At 40.8% G+C, this 21,180-nt stretch overlaps 1 protein-coding gene across 2 annotated transcripts; it reads left to right on the top strand.

The window, feature by feature from the left end:
* The first annotated feature begins 2,834 nt into the window (after positions 1 to 2,834).
* hif1al (hypoxia inducible factor 1 subunit alpha, like) lies at positions 2,835 to 20,770 on the top strand. 2 transcript variants are annotated; one of them, XM_017308372.1, is made up of 15 exons: positions 2,836 to 2,944; positions 10,849 to 11,039; positions 12,010 to 12,164; positions 12,273 to 12,357; positions 12,567 to 12,682; positions 14,176 to 14,354; positions 14,433 to 14,539; positions 15,497 to 15,644; positions 15,741 to 15,973; positions 16,575 to 16,732; positions 16,805 to 16,900; positions 17,505 to 17,668; positions 18,321 to 18,432; positions 18,713 to 18,818; positions 19,487 to 20,770. In XM_017308372.1, exons 1-15 carry the CDS (start codon positions 2,910 to 2,912, stop codon positions 19,552 to 19,554), a joined length of 1,953 nt encoding a protein of 650 aa, XP_017163861.1. In that variant the 5' UTR covers positions 2,836 to 2,909; the 3' UTR covers positions 19,555 to 20,770. The 2 variants fall into 2 exon arrangements, with proteins under 2 accessions (XP_008424883.2, XP_017163861.1); XM_008426661.2 differs by having other exon boundaries at positions 2,835 to 2,944; positions 16,575 to 16,900.
* The last annotated feature ends 410 nt before the right edge of the window (positions 20,771 to 21,180 follow it).

Genomic DNA, 21,180 nt, shown 5'->3' with positions numbered 1-21,180 from the left:
CATTTTGAGATTTGGCTCAGAAACTTTTGAGAACAAAAGTGAAATTTCTAACATGGTGAAAATACGATTTTAAAAAAAATGAACTCCCCCTTTTTTCTATACGACAGCCTAAATAAACCAAATTATTGCTGTTTATTTTTTTTTACTGTGTAACTTTACAAACGGCAGCCCACAAAACGGCCGGATTCCTGGGTTAGTTTGTGATTCTGGGTTAATTTGTGCGTTTCTCATGTTTGTTGTCGAAGCTCTGAGCTCGGCTCAGAACTGGATCGTGGTTCTGGAGTGAGTTTTAAATCAACACCTTTTCACATCATTGAAGGCAAACGACATCCGTCTGGGTTTCTGCTACCTGCGCAGTTTTTCTTTTAAAACACTTTGATCACAAACACTGTCAGAATAAACTGGATTATCTCGTCTCTCTGCGGTTTCATCTCTTCCTTGGTTCTCAATAGTTTATCCAATTAAAAAATACTTAATTTATCCCAAAGGAGAAAATACGTTGTTTTTTACTTGTACCATCTTTAAAGAAGCGGTAAGTAACGTTTACAAATATTTTTTTTCATATGTATTTAAAAAATTTAAATGAACATATATGAAATTTTTTTTTCTTTTTTTGCAAACGTTTCATACTCTTAGCGCTGTCAATTAACCTCATGTACTCGCTGCTCGGCTTGCTAATATCAGAGAAACAATTTACTGTTCCAGAAAAACCGTTTATCTGCAGTCATGTGTGGCCATGCTAACTAGCCTTAGCATCCACTGTAGATTATGAAGGGGAGGGCTGAGCACGAGAGTGATTGACAGCACTAAGCTCCTCCTCCTGGCTCTGATTGGTTGTTTCTTACTGAATGGCGTATGTCTGGAGTTAATACAGAGGAGCTCGCTTAGGAGGACATAATCTGTGTTGACAATTTAAAATATAAAAATAGAATAGAGAAGAACACTGTGGACCACCAAAGAAAATTAGATTTAACAATTACCTGTAATTTCAAACAGCTGCACAGTCTGATAAATATGGTATAATCCGTCAGATTGAAGCTGTAATATAACACTAGATGAATACAGTTTATCATTTTGGACAGAAAAATATGTGAATTTGATTTATATATATATATTATAAAATGTATTTCTTTTGGGAAATAGAAGCTTTAACAAGTAAAACAATATGCACCTGATTTCTGCAGAATTACCTGAGATAGTGGCCTTAGTTGGCCAGTAGGGGGCGGAATTCCGTGTGAAGAAGCTCATTATGCAGCTATCGTGGCCATTTCTAAAACTGTTTCACGTAAAATACAACGTAATGAACAATAAAAATAAATAACACGAGAAAGGTCAAACAAAAATACAAGATGCAGTTTTCAGAATGATTTTATGCATAAATTTCATAAACATCTGGAAATTGTCTTAATTTGCATCTATAGGTACTAAAATTGGAAATAAAAATGTACGATAATTTGTTTTATTTTGTATGATTACCATAATTTCTGCCAAATATATTGTTTTATTATAAAAGAAATGTTTCCAGGTATAAAATTTGTATTTTTTTTGTCCACATCTGCCCCCATGCACAGTGATTTCGCATTTGTGGAACAAAATAGTGCCGTCTCCGTCACCTCCACCCGCAAACAAAACGTTTCATACAGCTCTGACCGTGTATGATTTCAATTTTCAGTTCTCCGCTGGTGGAAATGCGGTTATGTAATAGTTCGTGTACCTCAAGACCCCCGCCTCCTCTTCAAAGCCTATGAAAAGACATAAACAGGACGTACAGTGACGTAGGGTGACGTAGTGTGGGTGTGTGGCGACACGGCAGCGTCGAAAGAGTCAAGCTGGAAACGTAGCAACGGCGAAAACCGAAGGACAGAAAATAAAAGCCGTCTTCGCTTCGTTGACCTACTTTCATGGTGCGTTCTAGTCCCACCGGGAAAGGAAGAATTTCTAACTTCAAGGTCACAAAAAGACTATTTGAACATCCCTAAAATTCAAATCACCGATCCTAAAATGTGCATTTGGAGAAATGCTTCCACAATCCCGACACAAAATTTCCGTAAAGGCTACAGCGATGGACTCCTTCGTTGTAGCTTGGATTGTTTGCGTCTCCTTAGAATTGCGACGCACTCAGCTTTTCAACACTAGCCAGTGAACATGTTGGGGGTTTGAATTAACAAAACGCAAATAAATACAATGTTTTGCTAACAACAGTTAGCCTGGATGCTGCCCAGAACAGTAACACTGAGTGTGACGTCATTTTGAAAGTCTAATTTCCCAGCTAATACAAACGCACCACAAGACAGAACGTTCGCCATTAACGTTGAAAAGTTGATTTATTTTAGTAATTTAAATTTAAAAAGTGTAACCCGTGCAATATATGGGTACTACGCGTAATATATCGATTTAAAACTATTTAAAATCTTTTAATTTATTTGTGCCAAAACCTTTGAGTGAAAGTTAATAATATTGTCATTTTCAACAAACAAATGTTGATGTATATTGGTTTGTATTAAAACTGAAATATTTAAGCACTTAGGCTTGCTGTTTATGCCCACGTATTAAAAATAAATACTTACAGTTGAAATATTTATTTAGACTGATTATAGAAAAATTATTTTTTTTAAAATTACCCTGAATTCTGGTAAACCTATGAGATTTAAAATAAATAAATACATAAATAAAACAAGAACTGAGCAAGTTGTAATTTATTTACTCCACTGATTTATATTAGCCTACATTGCTTTTCGTCCCTGAGTTTGTATGAGGCTTTTATTCTGAAAGGGTGAGCGGAAGTGGCCTGTGCTAGCCGTTGATGTCTTTATGCGCGCGCAGTGATATCCGTTTATTCGTCGCTTTTCTGAGCTACGGTGAACGTCGTGAGGAAACAGTGAGACTTTGCTTTGGTGTTCTGATGAAACATGGAGAAGGAAGACGGGGTCGTGGCGGTTAAACGGTGAGATCCATTTATTTATTACTATATTTTATTAAAAATTGGATTTACATGATTCAGATGTGGGAGAATTTGCTCGAAATTTCCCGAAACGAGTTCGGCTGCGAGAACAAACAGCTGCAACTATCTGGTGTTGTGATTAAATGAGCTAAATCCGCTGCTACCTGTTAAGATAATTTCTCCGTTTTGCTGGCCAAAATGTGTCGCTTTCGGTGAAAATGTGTCGTGTGGGTGGGCTCTGGAGGCTCCCTGCTTCTTGTTTCTGCGCCATTGTTTACGCCACGGTCACAGATGGAGGCTTTCTGCGTGGATTCAGCCTCACTTTTAATTTCACGTTGTTGCTTTGATCAGAAATGTCTGCTGAGAGTTTGTGTTTATTTGCTGCTTGCTTTCACAGTATTTCCTTTAAAAATGACCTGCAGTAGAAGGTCAGATAGTTCCTCTGTTCTGGTGACATTCAGGGTAAAAGTGTTTTATTTTTGTTTGTGCCAAAGTCTAAATGATTTATTTAAATATAATCTGAATTAAGTGGATTAAAAATAAGCCTTTGTTCTCATTCCATTCTTTGGTAAATATAGCTCATTTATTTGAACTCCAGTGTTTGTTCGTGTCCCTCTCTCTGCTGCAGGACAGTAATAAAGCTCCTGCTGTAATCTGTAATCCTCCATTACTTGGTAAATATAGTTCACCCACATGGCCACAGTCCAGATTATGTTCTCAGTCAGTTTCGGACTCCAGAGGACGTAAACACACACTGCCATTTAAACAGATAATGACCACAGGTTGTCCTCTGAACTAGGACAGTTTGTTCTCTTAAACTCCGCCCTCTTGCCAAATTTCTTTCTCTTGTTGTGAATTTTTGTCTGATCTTGACTGCAGAGCTCTTAGTTTCTGAAGTCTAACTTTCTTCCTGTTGTTGTTCACACATTTTAAACACTTTTAGTGACTTTCAGTTTGACAGGTGTGGAGCAGAGCTGTGTTTCTTCTGTTTTGAATTCAGAAGTCAGCCAAGTTGTTCATTTCCAGCCTGTTGCCTGTTTTACTCACCTGGCTTCAGGTCAATCCTGCTAATTGCTGTGATCATGTGATCAGTATCTATTCTAACTACTCCAAGTAATCCAAGCCTGTAAATATAACACGGTCTGTTTACAAAAGTGTAAATGAACAGTTTAATTCTGCAGCGATCAAAGCTCTGGGTGATGTGGCGGCCATTTTAGATATTAAGGAAAATGTTATTCATGTATCAGAGTTCAAGTTGATTTTTCCTACTTTAAACTCTAAAAATCTGACTCCATGTTGTCTTGTTTCTGCTGAGTGGTACGGGTCACTGTGGTGCGCTACAACTGACCCGTACCACACCATTCCTGGACCCGCTTCAGTTCTGGGCCCATAGCGGTTCGGTTTGATTAGGATGGCGCTGCTGGCAGCCATTGATTTGAGGGCAGAAAAACGGCCCTGGTTGAAACAAATACAAGACATGATAGTTTGTTGTTGCGTTAGCTTGACGTCATGTTTGGGATTAATGCTGCCTGTCCAGTGAAAGTCCAGCTAGCAGTGAAAACGCTTTGCTGAATACCCTGGACCATAAAATAGCATAAAATACCACCTGGGTAAAAAATGAGATGACAAACTTTAACTTGCTGCACTGACAACCAAATGTTTGACATGCAGGGCATCTATTTTGGGTTGGACTTTATTCTGAGCAATCTGACCTTAGTGTGGTGTCCTATTTATATTTTGAGTTTCAAGTTTGAATGAAACAAATGTTTGCTTCAGGCTCCTGCATACTGGGGCGTCCTGTCCTGACTCCAGGAACACAGTCAGCTGAGATGTTATAGTCGGGTCTACTGAGCTGTCATGATCAATTTCATCATTTCCCTCCATCCAAACGGATTCTAGCGAGTTCGATGAGCTATTTGGGCGCCGTTTGTTCCCCACAGTCGGCGCGGGACAGAGCGCCAGTCCTTATTGGTTCATCAGCTTGGTGTTTCATTCAACACAGTTGGATGTGAACGCTGTTCCACAGCTTGACTGTCTGTTTCAAAACCATAATGGTGGATGCCCTCACGGTAGCAGTTGTTGTTTCCTGAATGGTGAAAATCCTGGCAAACTTCACCCAGTTCCTTGGAAATGATTCGGATGATAGTTGATTGTCACGCAGGTCTGAGACAATAACAAATTTTATTGGACGATAAATTAAATATGAAGTCTCTCTAAACAAAACTGTCCTTCACAAAAAGGACTTTAGTCATTCAGTAGGAAGAGAGAGAGGAGAAAAACGATAAATCATGCAAATGGAAATGATCATGTGATCAATGGATTTATTGTACAGGCCAAACCAAACGTCCTCATCAGATGATTTACACCCTGATTCTGTCCTAAAATTACTGAATGGGGTTCAGGTGAGGCAGCCAGAGAGCCGAGTTGGCAGGTAGGTATGAAGTGGGAGGAAAAGTTCCTTCATGACCAGCAGAGCTGCTGTCGTCTTTCACTGCCACCATGTAGTGATGGGTTAGTTTTCACTTCAGCTGCATCTTGTTAAAATGACTGAACTGGAGCAAAATGACAAGAATATGTGACTTTTTTTAAAGGAACTAAATGAAGGCTGAAATGATTAATTGGGATTAATCGATTATCATCAACTGATTTAAGCGATGAATCATTAACTGGAGTATTTAGATAAATTTATTCTCCCACCTGCTCCTTTGAACATGTAAAACAATGATTTTGACATTATGCTTCATGCTGTATATAATCAAAATGATGAAAATGGTCCAGAACTCCCTCCAGTTCATCTCCACTCCCAGAGTTTGATGATCTCGGCTCTGTTGTTGTTGTTCTCATGTTTCTTTACGTCAGCAGCCTGACGGGGCTTACAGTAAACGTTTGCTGAGGAATGTTATCGGCCTCAGCTCCTCACAAGTACACATGTTTGTTTCAGACTGAACTTGTGAAACTTCCCTGCAGCAGATCAGGCCTTTCAGAGAGGAACCCGTTTAAAGCTTCGCTTCACAGGGATTCAACTGCAGTTGGGCTGCAGTTAACGATCGATTAATCTATCGATTTATTTTGATGATTAATCAAATAATCAGATAAAAAAAATGGCACATTTTGTAGACTTTTCATCAAAAGCCTTTTTATACAGTATTATAAATGCATTTAAAGATGCAAATAAACAAATAATTCATTTCTTTTTTTAAAATAAGACGATAAACATTTTCTTGCCTAAAATGCAATAATAGCATTTGATCATTTGCAGCAAAGGTTTCATCTGCAGCTAAAAATACTATAACATAAAAAGTTAAACCCTTTCTGCTGGATGCTGATCTGTTTATTTATTTACAAAATTTGAACCAAGTGAAGCTAAAATGACCACTTGAGTAATTCTGGGTAGAAAGTATTTACAAACAAAAAATGTTTTTTATCTTAACTGGTAAATGTGCCTAGTTTTTGTACAGTTGTTGCTCAGTTATTTTTTGATTAAACAGTTACTGAATTGGTAAAATATTATTTGAATAATCGATTAATCACGATTAATCGATTCAGCCCTAAACAGCAGCTTTACATCTGCTCCTTCAGCTTCTCTCTTCTGCCTCCACTGATTCAAATTATTTTGAGTAAATCAACCTTAAAACACCCTGAGGTGTCCAGTGGAATATTTCAGAATATTTTCTTTGCCATTCTTGACCCCTTGCCTCATGTGGCGACCCCTGAAAGCAGGAACATTCCTCCTGCGGCTTCCTCCGTTACAGTAATCTGCAGCTCCGGTGTGTGGAGTTTCTCATTCCTCCGGAGTCGTGGTGAAGTTTCAGGACAGCTGTGGGAGTGGGCATGACTTGGCACGCTCAGCCGCCTACACACGGCGGCGGCTTTTGGACCTTCATCTGGATCTGGTTGCTGATGCAACGTGATCAAACTGAAATGTGTCGTGGTTGTTTATGCGGCGTGTTTTTGTTCTGTACACTGCACTTCCTGTTCCCAGTACACAGAGTTCTTCACTTTGAGGACGTCACAGTTGGCTCAGACAAACCAGCCAGCCAGGAAGAGATCGCCGTGTTTTATCAGTTGTAACCTAGTTAAACAAGGACAACAGGAACAACAACCCAAATGATCTTAAAGGTCCTGCAATCATCTGCCAGATCTGAGGTTTTGGTTTTTTTCCTTTCACTCCCTCAAGTTTAACTCTGAACAGAAGCTGGAAGTTTACATCGGCGTCGATCCTGAGTGAAATTCCAGCCTCTGGTTGCATCACGACGCCTGCAGCAGTTTGGCGTTATGCAGCGGCTGCACAGTTTTAACGGTTTTAATTTTCGGAGCAACCTGAAGTGATGAAGAAACACATTTCACTGCAAGCTGCTACCAGCTTTACTTGGCAACAAACTGAAGATTTCCCGTTTGAAATCGTTCCAACTGCGTCACATCGACAGCTGCTGTAATAAATTCTGCAGCTTCTCACAGGTTTTCCGTCTGTCCAGCTTTTCTCACCCTGCTGAGGACCAGCATTCCCTCAGCATTATGCTCCCACCACCATGCTTCACTATGGTGATGTGCAATCTCATTTTTCTGGACACATCGTTTTGCTCCATACCAATAAGTAATCTTTTTTTTTTTTTGGGATTTGGCCTGAGTAGCTCTTTAGGGCTGCAGCTAACAATTATTTTGTTAATTTATCATTCTGATGATTAATCCATTTATTCTGACGATTAATTGGATAAACAAAAAATGACATTCTGCTGATTTCTTTTTAATTAACCACTTAGAAAAACAATGCTAATAAACAAATCATTCAATTTTTTTTTTTAAATAAGAAAATAAACTATTTGTGGCCTAAATCGCATCATCACCATTCATTCTCTTAGTGAATGTTTGATCGTTTGTAGCAAAGGATTCATCTGCAGCTAAAAAATCCAACATGAAAAGCTCAGCAGATTCTGCTCGACTTAATATCAATACAGGGCTGATCTGGTGGGGATTGATTTTTTTATTTAAAATTAATAATTCGATAGCAAGAGATAACAGATTTTTTTTATTCCAGAAATCCGGTGAGGCTAAAACTGCCACTTGAGTTTTGGGCTGAACAGATTTACAATGTTATTTCGTCTGTGTGTGTATATATGTGTGTGTGTGTGTGTATAAAATTTTAGTACAATTAATCGATTGCCCTAATAATCGATTAATCAATAACTAAAGTAATCACTGGTTGCGGCCCTAATATCAACTGGTATGAAATTCTTCCATATTGGTGTATTTTTAACCATATTTCCAGCCCCAGGCAGGAAGCAGAGAAGCTCCTCTGGAGAAATGTATATAATTCTAATAAATATTGGTGATCGGTGTCGGCCATATTGATATTGGGCGTCTATTGGTTCAAGTCTTTGTATTCTCGGTGCAACCTTTCGCTCTTGGCCCCACCTGTTCAGGTGGATGTTGGTCTAGTTGGTCTCCGTGTTCGGATGATTGAGCAGCTCTCTGGGAGACGTCCGAAGCCCTGGATGTTGTCGAGCAACCTGTTCCCCTCCGGGCCTGTGGGGGCGCTGCACCAGCAACCACGAAAGGAAACGACATAAAAACCTCTGAAGACACTGAGCGCAACTTCCTTCTTCACCAGATGGAAACAGAAATAGAGTGTCGTCAGATTTTAGTGGTTGGTGGATTTCTATTTTGTCTTTGGCTAAAGACCACTAACTATTTCCCGCTAGCACGTGGCTGATGCGTTTGGTTTGGTTGTGTTTACCCAGAATGCTCTGCGCTGTCATCCACGTCCTGGTTTAGGCATTCAAACCGAATCAGAGTTCACTTCAACCGAACACGGAACGAGGTTTGCAGGCGGACCAGAGTTCACTTTTTGGTTCGATTAGCATTCACACGTCCCCAAAAGAACCAGACTTTCTAGTGAAATGGACTGGAGTTGGATTAAAGCGGACTGAACAGAACTGTGTACTACCTGATCCCAGCATCAGAAGAAGAAGAAATGGCTGTAAACGGATTTAAAACCGATGAGTCAGCGTGACGTGTTTGGGTGTTTTGTTCTGTTTGTCATTTTGGATTCGGCGCCTCTCCGCTCTGATCCTGCCGGTTTCAGGCGGATCGGTGTCTGCAGCGTTCCTCCAGCCTCCTCCCAGGTTGCATCTCCCTGTAATCTGCTGCAGGTGTTTGACACTTGACCCCTTGCTGAAGCTCAGACACTCGGTGGAATCATGCCGTAAACGTGAGGGTCTGTAGGGTTTCTGAGTTCAGCGCCTATCGGAGGGGGTGAAGAGGCCCTCTGCCGCTCCCTCCTCCCCCTGCAGAAACTTTCACAACAACCCACGGCGTGGTTCACGTGAGCAGAGGCGGCGCGCCACGTGTCGGCTGCGTGGCCGCTGAGGCGTGGCTGGGAGCTGCTCTGTTTACATCGGGAGCCGCAGGAAGCTGCTGGGAACTGAGCAGAAAACCAAGTCTGGAATCATTCATCGTGATTAATCGATTATTCAGATAATCAGCTCATTTAGTTATTGATTAATTGTTAACCAGAGACTCGATAAAGGAAAATTTGCTGAAACAACAAATCCAGAGCAGAAATTAACCCAGAACTGCTAAAAAAACCTATATACGTTTTGCATTTAAGATAAAAAAAGACATTCTTTGTCTGTAAACATGCTTTACTCATTTAATCACTTTTAGCTGCCCAATTATTAATCTGTTAATCTAAAAATAATCAGATCACATGTTGGCGTTCACTGAAGGAATGCTGCTGTGGCGTTTTAGGCAATAAGATGTTTTTCACATTTAAAGAATTTCTTAAAATTAGTTCACTTAAATCCTTTAATTTTTTTTTATGTTAAAGTAAAAAATACTGCAGTTGAACAAAAATCTGCTGAATTTGCTGGTTTTTTTAATATGATGAATTCATTAATCGTCAGAATAATCAATTAATTGATTAGTGAAATAGTCGTTAGCTGGAATCCCCCAGAAGGAGTAAAAAGGAAGCGATTAGATGGAAGAACGACTAACTGAGTCGCCATGTTTGGGTCTGGTGTGTGTCTGTGTGTGTTCTCCGGTCCGGTCCGGTCCAAACCGAGGACTCAGGCGCTGCAGAGTTCACTAGGTTTTCTGCAGAAGGAGGAGGAGGAGGAGGAGGAAGGGGCCGGTCCAGGCTGCGCTCCATGTCACAAGTTACAGATCCTGCTGGTATTTTTCCACTTGAGATTGTTTTGCTTGCCTTGTGAAGTGGGTGTGGGACGTCCATGTCTGGGCGGACTGGCTGCGCCTCTGATTTTCCTCCGATTAGCTCAGGCAGCAGCAAGTTTAACATGTTCACTTCTGTCCGGATCCAAGTAGCTGCAGCTTTTTAATGTGTTCAGCAGCAGGTGACACGAGTCGGTGGATCTGGACGGATTTTACAACCTGAGAAACAGAAATCATTCAGATTAGAGAAGCAACGATCTGGTTATAAATGCATACAAACACATTTTTGTTTTAATTCAATCTAAGTTGTATTTCAGCAACTGTTTGCTTCTAAGTGTAGCAAGAGAGTCACTGAGTTGGCAGCAGTGGGTAGAATATTGACAACTGCATGACCAGATGGCCGGTCAATCAGTAAAACCTCTAACTGCAGAGGACAGCGGCTGATTTTTAGATATTCGCTGATAAGATCGGCTTCACTTTTAAGTATCAGCTGATCACAGATCTCCCAAAATTAAGGAAATCGGCTGGTCGGTCGATAAATCGGCTGGTCGGTCGATAAATCGGTACACAAATGCTTGCATTGTTTCATCGACTTCACCACAATCTCTCAAATCAAGCATGCGTATGGCGACAGTGGAGAGTAAAAGCTCCTGTTTAACGGGAAGAAACCTGCAGCAGAACCAGAACTGGGCTCGGTACCATCGACAGTCTGCTTCATGCTCCTCCTGTTCGTCCTGCAGGAGCAGCTCGGAGCAGAGGAAGCTCCGCTCTCGCGATGCGGCCCGCTGCCGGCGCAGCCAGGAGACCGAGGTGTTCTACGAACTGGCCCGGACCCTGCCGCTGCCGCGCCGAGTCTGCACCCACCTGGACAAGGCCGGCATCATGAGGGTGACGCTCAGCTTCCTGCGGATGCAGCAGCTCCTGCGACCCGGTGAGACGGAAATCCTCTGCTTTCGCTGCAGCAGAGTCTCTGGATATAGATGTAGATAAAAAACTAAAACTTACATTTTTTTAATTATGCCGGTAATAATTTTACCCAGATTAAAAATGAAACGCCTCCATCTGCATCTTTGGCTAAAACTTGTATCGTTCTTGAGTTGTGGATGGGGGCCACACAAACTCAATCCAAGAGCCTCAAATGGCCCCAGAGCCACACTTTGGACACCCCTGGCTTAGCTAACATCAGTGTTTATCTTTCCAACATTTAATTCCACAAAAGTCACATAATTTAGATTTAATTCTCTGTGTTTGGATCCACTAAAAATAGATAAAACTCTTAATACTCAGGGTGTCTGCACGTCCTTAAAACGTCTTAAATTCAGTTTTTAAAAGTAAATTAGCCTTAAATATGCAAATTATTGGTCTAAAATTTTGTCGTTCAGTTGTATATGTAGTCTGTTTTCATGCTGGACTTTTTGTCAGACAAAAGTTTGAGTTGCATTCAGACATTTTCATTAGGTTTTGTGACTCAAGGCTAACGCTAACTAGCTGCTAATGTGCTCTTTCTAGCTAGCTAGCTTTTTTTCTGTGTCCATCATGGATAACTGCGAATATGTCACAACATTCATTCAGGATCCCCTATAATTTACAGTTTCTTCTGTTAAATGTGGTAATTTAAGACAGAAGTCATTTAATTTAGTAATTAAAAAAAATAATACTTTAGGACTATTTTTACTACACTTAAAACACCAAACTTTCCACTTAACTTTACATTTTAGTTTGTCCAATAATTTTATGTTTTAAATATAATATGAATGATAATTTGATCAGTTACTTTATACCAAATACTTTTTCATTTGAGTAATTTCTTGGATGAATATTTTGATATGAGCCACTTTACTGAGTGTAATCTATCCAGCTGTGGTCGGCATTAAAAGCTTTACTTTGTTTTTACCCAACAGAAGAGAGTGTGAAGAAGGAGGAAGAGGAGGAGGATGAAGATCCGATGGACGCCTTCTTTCCCCAGGCGTTGGCGGGCTTCGTCATGGTGATGACCGAGGAGGGGGACATGGTGTTCCTGACGGAGAACGTCAACAAGCACATCGGCATCACGCAGGTCCTGCCCTGTTCCTCCTCCGGTTCCGATCCCGGCCGGGTGCCTCCTCCGGTTCCGATCCCGGCCCGGTCCCTCCTCCGTCTGACCGGCTTGTTTTCTGTCCCACAGCTGGAGCTGATCGGTCAGAGCGTCTACGACTTCATTCATCCCTGCGACCAGGAGGAGCTGCGAGACCTGCTGACTCCGCGTCCAGGTCAGAACCGCAGAACGAATAAATATGAATAGTTTATGTCACAACTAAGATGATTCATGAATAAAAAGGCGTAGAAAGACGTATAAACTTGTATCTGCCGTAAGAAGAAATGTTTCAAATACACAAAAAAAGCAGAACAGAACAGGAGCTCATCCAGCGGCAGGTTTTCATTTTTATGTTTTGAGGGACTTTTGCTTCTGCGCCTCCAGGTCTGAGTAAGAAGCTGATGGCGGAGCAACCGAGCGAGAGGAACTTCTTCCTGCGGATGAAGAGCACCCTGACCAGCAGGGGGCGCACCGTCAACATCAAATCTGCCACCTGGAAGGTAGAGAGGGAAATTATTTACTGTTTACTTCTAAAGTCATTAATTTAACACTTGGTTACAAATATTCACAACCTGAATTCTATTCTTTTTGCATATTCCATCTTATGACATTTAATCAAATTAAACCGCCTCTTTTTTAAACTTTTGTTTTGCTCTTTTAAACTCATGAACTCCAGCAGTTTCTGACTTTGTTGAAAATATAATCCTTTTTTCTGCCTAAATCAAGTTTTTCTCACTATTCCACCATAAAAAAGTTATTTTTGTTTTTTCACACTCCTTCGTTCAAATAGATGATAAAATAATTAAAATAAATATTTCCTGTGCGACGAATTAATAAAATTTACATCTTTTAAAAGTTAAAGTGCAGGGAGGAGTAATAATGATTTAAAATAAAAAAAATAAAAAATCTGTGTAGCAGGATCCCTGTTACCATGACAACGGAAACAGAATCAGGATTTCGTAACTCGGGCGTATTGTTACCGTTACTTGAAAGGAGAAAGTAATCGGATCGCAGTGAGGCCGTCGCTCTGAGGTCGGGATGCGTCCCAGCGGACGGTGAAGCCGCTGCGTGGCGTTGAGCTTAAATTTGTCCCTCATGTGAGTCCAGGATGAAAGCGATACGAGGCGCAGAGTGTTTCCGTGGAGACGAGCCAAGGTCGCGTCAACGCCTCCGCCAGCGATCCCGGGAACTCGGAGCGCGTCCGGCCCGGCTCGGCTCTGCAGAGCACCGGACCTGTCACCTACAGTGCAGACGCGCTCCGGCAGATGGTACCGCTCTGACCCAACAGGAGAACTTTGACATTTAGTTTGATATGAAAACAAAATGTCATTAAATGTTGTTTTTTTTTTTGCCTAAATTAGGAAACTTTTTACATGCAAAACCCCAGAAAACCTTTTGCTTTAATTATCGGGACGGAAACAGTTATTAATATTTGATCACTGGATCTGTAGTGAAGATTTAATTTGTGAAAATCAGGATTTTACTTCTTTTTTTTAACCCAATTTCTCCTCTGGTTTCTGTGGTGACGTCAGGGCGGCCATCTTGTTTGACAGCTTCTGTTTATTTTTGAGTTCAGGTCAACTTTATAATAATGAGGCCAGGCTAGTTCTGTATCTACTTTTTTTTTTATTGATGATGTCGAAATGGTGCAAGAATAAAGTATTAACATTAGCAGCATATACTGACATAAAAAAATAACAAAAGAAAATATCCAAACTTTGTTCCCATTTTAAAAAAACTTATTTTTAAGACTTTATGTGTCTTTATTCTAATATGATTCTCATGATCAAACGCTTCTCGTAGCCTGGCTCTAGGTCTCCATCGTTAAGCTCACATAAAGGAGGATTAAAACAAACAAAATCCACTTTTCTGTCATTTGTAATTTATTTTTTATTAAAGAAAACAAGACAAAAATTGGATCTCTTGTGGAAAAAATGGTAGATTTTATATATTTTCATCCCTCCTTTCAGCTTTCCTCTCTCCTCTCCCTCAGGTTCTCCACTGCACGGGCCACATCCGCCCGTTTGGCTCAGCGTCGCCCCCTGCTGCCAGAGTGATGACGCTGCTGTGCGAGCCGATCAGCCACCCGTCCAGCGTGGAGTTCCCTCTGGACAGCTGCACCTTCCTGACGCGCCACACCATGGACCTGCGCTTCACCCACTGCGAGGGCAGGTGGGTCGCCCGCCCGCCCCGTCCTCCGCCCACAGGCTCACCGCACTCGGGTTTTACTCTGCGGGTTTCTGTCGTCAGGGTAACGGAGCTGGTGGGGTACAAACCGGAGGACCTGATTGGACGCTCGGCCTACGAGTTTTATCACGCGCTCGACTCGGATCGCATCAAGAAGAGCCTGCTGACACGTGAGTTTAGTAATTATTATTAAATAATTAATTTTTTTACTATCGTATAGAAATGCAAATATTAACACAAAATATATAAACAGAAAAAACATAAAATAACATAAAATCAAATCCTGAAAGGATGGAAAGAAGTTCAAACATATTTAATCCTTCAAGTCAAACATTATTAATATACATTAATTATATTAAGTTTATTTCTACTTCCAGGAAAAAGCTTAGCTTGTAAAACCATTAATAGATATAAATACACAAACCTGGATGTTGTGAATACAGTTATGAAAAATGACTTGGAATATTTTTAAAAATACATGAAAAAATGTTGAGTTTTAAATAAAATGTAAAAGTATTAAAATTCAGTATTAATAAATGTACTAAATTAAAAGATTAAATATTTAATAATTTCATTTATGTGATGTTTTTATTTGTTTGTTTTTGGTGATTGTTTTCATTTTGGATGTTTAAAATGTTCTTTACAAATTTAAAGTTTGCTGATGTTAGAAATGTATTATTATGTCCTTATCAATAAATCACTATTAATGGCCTCAAAACAACATTATTATTGTTTATTGCAACAGATTCTGTCACAATAAACAATAATATTGTTGTTTTGAGGCCATTAATAGTGATGAAGCAAGAAAACATTTTCAAAGATCAATAAACTTTAAATTATAAAGAACATTTAACTCAGGACCTGGAGGACATTTTAAATATCTGACAAAAACAAAAACTACAAATGAAATGAATATAAAGTATCTAAACAAAATGATCCTTCATAAAACACCAGACTGAAAACTTTAATCATCCAGTTTTTGGTAGAAAACGGGAGAAAAGATAAATTATGAAAATGTAAATTATTGCGATCATTTTGTGCCGTTTATTGATTTATTGCTGAATATTACGCCCGGCAGCGTTTGAATAAGTGTAAGTGAATCAAAGTTCCTCTTCCTGTCGCTGCAGTTCTGTCCAAAGGTCAGGTCAACACGTCGCCCTACCGCTTCCTGGCCAACAGCGGCGGCTTCGTGTGGGCCGAGACTCAGGCCACCGTCCTCTACAACAACAAGACGTCGCAGCCCGAAGCCGTCGTCTGCCTCAACTTCATCCTCAGGTGCTCCGACTGGCGGAGAGCGAACCTTTCCTTCCAGAGGAGGAGGAGGAGGAGCGATGAAGCTCTAACCCTCCTCCTGGTTGTGTCCTCCTGCAGCGCGGTGGAGCAGCCGGACGTGGTGTTGTCCGTCGAGCAGACCCGCTGCAGCCTCCTGCCTAAAACCAAGCCGTCCTCCCCGGAGCGCGCCGCCGAGGACAGCGGCATCTCCGACACCTGCGACTCGGACGGCGAGGAAGCCGGCGGCTCGGCGAAGCTCCTCCTGGGGCTGACGGAGAAACCGGAGGAGCTGCTGCAGCTGGAGGACGGCGGGGAGCCGCCGCTGACGGCAGGTGAGCCGACCGTTCTGACCCGATGGCCAGTCTGACCGGTTTCAGCTAACGATTAATCGAACGATTAATCGGTTATTCTCATCATTTATCGTGTAAAAAATGGCAGATCCTGCAAACTTTCCAAGCAATTATTCAGATCTCTAGCTAATGATTTTAGTTCTGGATTATTATGATGGTTAATTATTATGATGGTTAATTGACCAAAAAAAGGCACATTCTGTAGATTTTTCATTTGACCACTTAAGATTATTTTATATAATATTAAAAATATGTAAAAATGCAAATGAACAAATAATTCAATTAATTTTTTCAATTAGAAAATAAATATTTTATTGCCTGAAATGCAGTAACATTATTCCTTTAGTGAATGTTTGATCATCTGTAGCAAAGATCCACCTGCAGTTAAAACAACATAAAAACTGAAATGTTTTTATTTCTTGTACAGTTTTGGTTTAATTTCTGCTTTGTGTTGTTTTCCCACCAAATGGGTCACATTACAGTTAGCGATTAATCGATTAGTAAACTATTTGACGATTATTTAAAAATCTGATTAATCGCGATTAATTCGATTAATCGTTCCAGCCCTATTTTTCCCCGTCAGGTGGGGTGGAGCTGTCGTTCGCCAGTCCTCCCAGTCCAGACACGGTTCCGGACCATCCTAAGGATCTGTGCAGCCCTCGGCTGCGGCAGCTGCTGTCGCCCATCTTCGACGGTCTGAATCCGTCCTCGTCGCCGGCCGCCTCCTCTGAGCCGGACCTGGTAACCGAGCCTCCTCTTTTAACCAGCGAATGTTCTGGTTCTGGTCTGACTGCTGGTCTCCGTCCGGCCCAGAGCCCCTGTGAGGACGAGGCGATGGACACCAGCGAGGTGGAGCGTTTCTTCACCATCTGCCCGGAGGAAACGCAGCTCAAGGAACAAGCTGCCGAGGTGGGAAACTACGGAGCCACAATGGAGACAATAATGCTAGAAATGTTATTTAAAAAACTTGGAAATACCTGACCTCCGCACAACTACAAAACAAACAAACTGATATTTTAAGATTAATTTCAGAAAATATCCTTAAAAAAAAAACTTGGAAAATTCTTGCGTTTCAAAAGTTGATAATTTTCCACTTTTGAAGTTCAGAAATTTCTAGAAAAAAATTGGGAAATTTCTGAATTTGTAAAGTCGAAAGAACCTCAAAAATTTTGAAATTAATCTTAGAAATGTTTTAAAAAGTTTTCAAAAATTCTGAGAATCTAAGTTTTCTCTTTTGAAACTGAGAAATTTCTAGAAAAAAAAGTTTCTGAGCTCCAAAAGTCAAGAAAAAAACTCAGATCTTTAGATAAATCTCATAAATATTCTACAAAAAAAACAAGATTTCTGAGTTTCAAAATTCAATTATTTTGACTTTTTTAACTTGGTTTATTCTAGAAAATTCCTTAGTTTTTTGGCAGAAATTTACTCCTTTTTTTCTACGTACACTGGCCGTGATGTGCCGTTATCATAACGGCTCAGATTTGAATCCCAGCTGTCGTCCATCTTGTTTCAGGACGTGGAGGGGAAGGAGCTGGAGATGTACGCGCCGTACATCTCCATGGACGACGACTTCCAGCTCACCTTCCTCAGCAATCTGCCGCAGGAAGCCGGCAAACCCGCCTCGCTGCTGCTCCAGGGCGCCGATGGGATTCCTGCCGTCACCGTCAGCAGGAAGAGGTGAGTCGCATCACTTCCTGTCGGGATCATCCTGGGTCTGGTCCTGAGAGGAGTTTATTCCCACATTATTCAAGTTGAACCAAATTGGTGTCAAACGTTTGTGCTGCAACAATTTGTGCTGCTGTCACTTTAAAGATGTTAGTAATAGTTTCCTGAGGTCATGAAAGGTCAACTTGCCCAATTTGGTGTCAATCAACTGTTTTTAAGTGACATAATTTGAGATTTTCTGTTGCAATAAAATAAAGTTTTTGACACGTTTTAGAGACAATAGTTTGTCCTGAAGGGGGCGCCAGAGGAAACATTTTGCTCCTAAAGCTTCCAGTGAAGCAGGAAACCAGAATCTGAACATGATCAATGAGGATGACGGACACTTTTCATGTTATCTTCCTTTTTTAAATTATGTTTCAAATGACAGAGCATTTAACTATTGTTTGAATTTATCCAACAGCAGAAACGACATATTTGCAACTACATTGTTTGATTAAAAAAGAATCATTTTTCTTCTAATATTTAAATTGAATAATTTGGTCTTAATAAATAAAATAAAAAATAAACTGAGGTTTTAGCTTTTGAACATGTTTATTAACCTCCTGAACATTTATTTTTGATTTTTTGCTGCCTGGTTTCACCGGTTCGTCTGTTTCTCGCTCAGGACCCACGACTTGGACAAAGAGCCGCCGCCTCTGCTGCTGATCCAGGACAAGAGGCACAAACCGGACCCGACCTCCATAGAGGAGGAGCTGCTGCTCAGCCACAGGCTGCTGGTGAGGCCTGCAGGATGCTAGCTGGCGTTAGCATTTCACTCTGAACTTTCGCTTTCAATCGGATCCACTTCAGGTTCAAACTGAAAACTTTCAGATTCCTTTCTAGTTGTTTTTAAATGAAATGTTTTGATATTTTAGTTGGTAGAAAGTTCTAGGTGCCTTTTAAAGCTATTGCTAATGCTAACATGGTAGCTAACGAAGGTGCTTTAATCTGAGCCTCATAGGTGCTTTAATTTAATCCTTGAAAACCTCTCTGATATTTTTCTTTGTTTTTTTTCAGGGTTCGCTGGAAGACGGCGACCAGTCGGATCTGGTTCTGGACTCCGGACGCAGTCAGCTGCTCACAGACAGAGACCCGGTTCTGTCAGAACTGTGCGACACCGCAGGTAAAAACGAGCGCACCCACAGGAACCCCACACGGTACAGGCGCAGACTCTGATTTATTACCAACATGAAACTGTTGGAAAGGGGAGAACAGATGATCAGTTCTTTGTTGTTTGAGTTCTTTTCTATTAGTTCTTTACTATAGTAGTTCTTTTTCTAGCTCAACCAATTCATCTCATTAGTAGTTCTTCTAGTTGTAGTTCTTACTTCGTCTTGTTCAAGCTTTCCTCTCCATAGTAGAAAAAGAACTACTTCTACTTTAGTAGTTTTACTGATTCATTTCCTCAATAGTTCTTTTTTCTCCTAGTAGATTTTCACGATGTCAACAGAAAAAGTTTTTTCTTCTCTTCAGGTAATAAAAATGTTCATTTGAAAACAAACTGAATCTGAAACGGGCTCAATATTATAGGCACAGTTAAAATTTTAAATAAAACTTTCAGCAGCAAAGCATTCTGGGACTTGTAGTCTTGGTGGTGCCTGTGCCGTCTACCAGGTGGCCAAATTCGGCCCACGAACCCCAGTTTGAAGATCATGTTTGTTTGAAAGTTCATAGATTCTCTAATCAGTTTAAATTACGACGGAGGATTTTAATCCCTTTTCTTCTGCAATAAAACATTTTAAAGTTTTTTTCCCTGATGTTTAAAGCAGAATCGTCTCCGTCTCTCTGCAGCTCTGATGAGGGACATCTTCGTCCCTCGGCCGGCTGATCTGTCGCCGCCGCTCTCGCCCATGACCTGAGGCAGCTCCGGGGTCGGCGCGACCTCCGCCGCCGCCACCGTCGGGGCGAGCGACGGAGAGAGGTTGGCGCCGAGTCCGCCGCCTGCAGCAGCAACACAGCAACTTAAGCGCACACATCTAAACAAAACCACAAACCTTTACGCACAAGATGGTCGCCTCGCACGCGCCTCGCCGCCCGCTGAGGGCCGAGCGGCACAACCGACCGGGACGCTTTCCTCCGCTGTGAACCGAGACGGCGCCCGTTTCCTAGGAAACGGCAGGCGGTGCCGGCTTTCTCCATCTGGAGCGTTCGGAAAAACAGATTTCTTAGTGCAGCTAAAAATCAGACGTATCACGTTTTTAATCGTTTGTTTTAAAGATGAACAGCTTGCAAAAAAAAAAAAAAAAAAGGTTTCGCTTGTGAAGCACTTCGACAATAATCTGCCGTTTTTATTTTCATAATTACACCAAAAATCTTTTAAAAACAGCAACAAAAAAAAAAAGCGAATATCAGTGGCAATTTTTACAACTTTTTCTACTTTTTGTTTTTAACGATGCATTAACTGTAGTTTGAGTTTATTTCCCGTGTTAAATACGAGCCGCCTGCGGAACCACTCTGGTGGCGCTCGTTCTGATCCTCCCGGCGTCCCAGGCGGGCGGTGCTCATCCGACACTCCCTGTAAGCCAATGCGAAGCGATCAATCAAAAAGGTTTTAGTAATCGACTCCCAGACTGACTGACCCACCCGGCTGGAAAACTGGAGCAGATTCTCCAGTTTGTAAATGAAATCATGTATTTTACTAACCGCTTTACTGAAGCCATTACTAGCTGAATAAAAGTAGAGTTAGCACGTATCTATGCTTGTGATTAAACACTAGTGTTTTACTTTTATTTTCTTCCTTTAAGTTTGAATCTTGTAACAAATTATACCTCAAATCGCTGAACTGAAAACAGTTTTGATGAATTAAATCGATGTGAAACATTCAACGTGTCGCTTTCAGGAGAAAAAACAAACTTTGAATAAAAACTGCCAGCAGGTTGTTTCTCACACAGAGCTCTGTGCCTTCTCGCCACGCAGTAAAACCTTCAGCCAGACTGTTACCTTCACACTGATTCTGCTCTAAAGCTGCTCCTCTGCAGAGCAGCCAACACACAAATAAATAAATACTGTTTTCTGGAACCTTTTACTGTTTATTCTGTACGTACTCGAAGTAAATAAAACAGTTTAAAACTAAAACTGCTGTGAGTTTGATTTATCAGAGATGTTTGGTCAGGAAGAGCAGCAACACGCCTGGTTTTAACGTCAATAATTCATTAAAATTGATGAAAAAGTTCCAGTTTTTCTGCCAGAATATTTCACTTGGGAAAAATGTCAAATAATCTACCAGTGAAACTGGAACCTTTTAAATTCAATATTAAGGAATTATTGTCTTGAAACGAGCTCATGTCTTTCTGAAAAGTTACTCATAAGTTTTGTCTCCTTTCAAGCGTACGAAAGATTTGCATTAGAAACTGGACTAAAAATACTAAATAATTTTGTAGGTAGAACACAGTAAATGTCAGTTAAAACACAAAATTAAGGTTAATTTCAAAAATTTTCTAGAAAAAAAGGAATTTGAGTTTGAAAAGTGAAAATATTTCAAAAAT

The sequence above is a fragment of the Poecilia reticulata genome, linkage group LG13, assembly GCF_000633615.1.
Source record: "Poecilia reticulata strain Guanapo linkage group LG13, Guppy_female_1.0+MT, whole genome shotgun sequence".
In the NCBI taxonomy this organism is placed as follows: Eukaryota; Metazoa; Chordata; class Actinopteri; order Cyprinodontiformes; family Poeciliidae; genus Poecilia; species Poecilia reticulata.
This window is presented reverse-complemented; position numbering and strand designations above follow the sequence as displayed.

Bases quoted from the DNA above. Each gene is read 5' to 3' on its own strand.
- hif1al (XM_008426661.2), top strand. From the start codon at position 2,910: ATGGAGAAGGAAGACGGGGTCGTGGCGGTTAAACG. The intron at 2,945-10,848 runs GTGAGATCCATT...TTCGTCCTGCAG, and splicing joins GGGGTCGTGGCGGTTAAACG to GAGCAGCTCGGAGCAGAGGA. The intron at 11,040-12,009 runs GTGAGACGGAAA...TTTACCCAACAG, and splicing joins GCAGCAGCTCCTGCGACCCG to AAGAGAGTGTGAAGAAGGAG.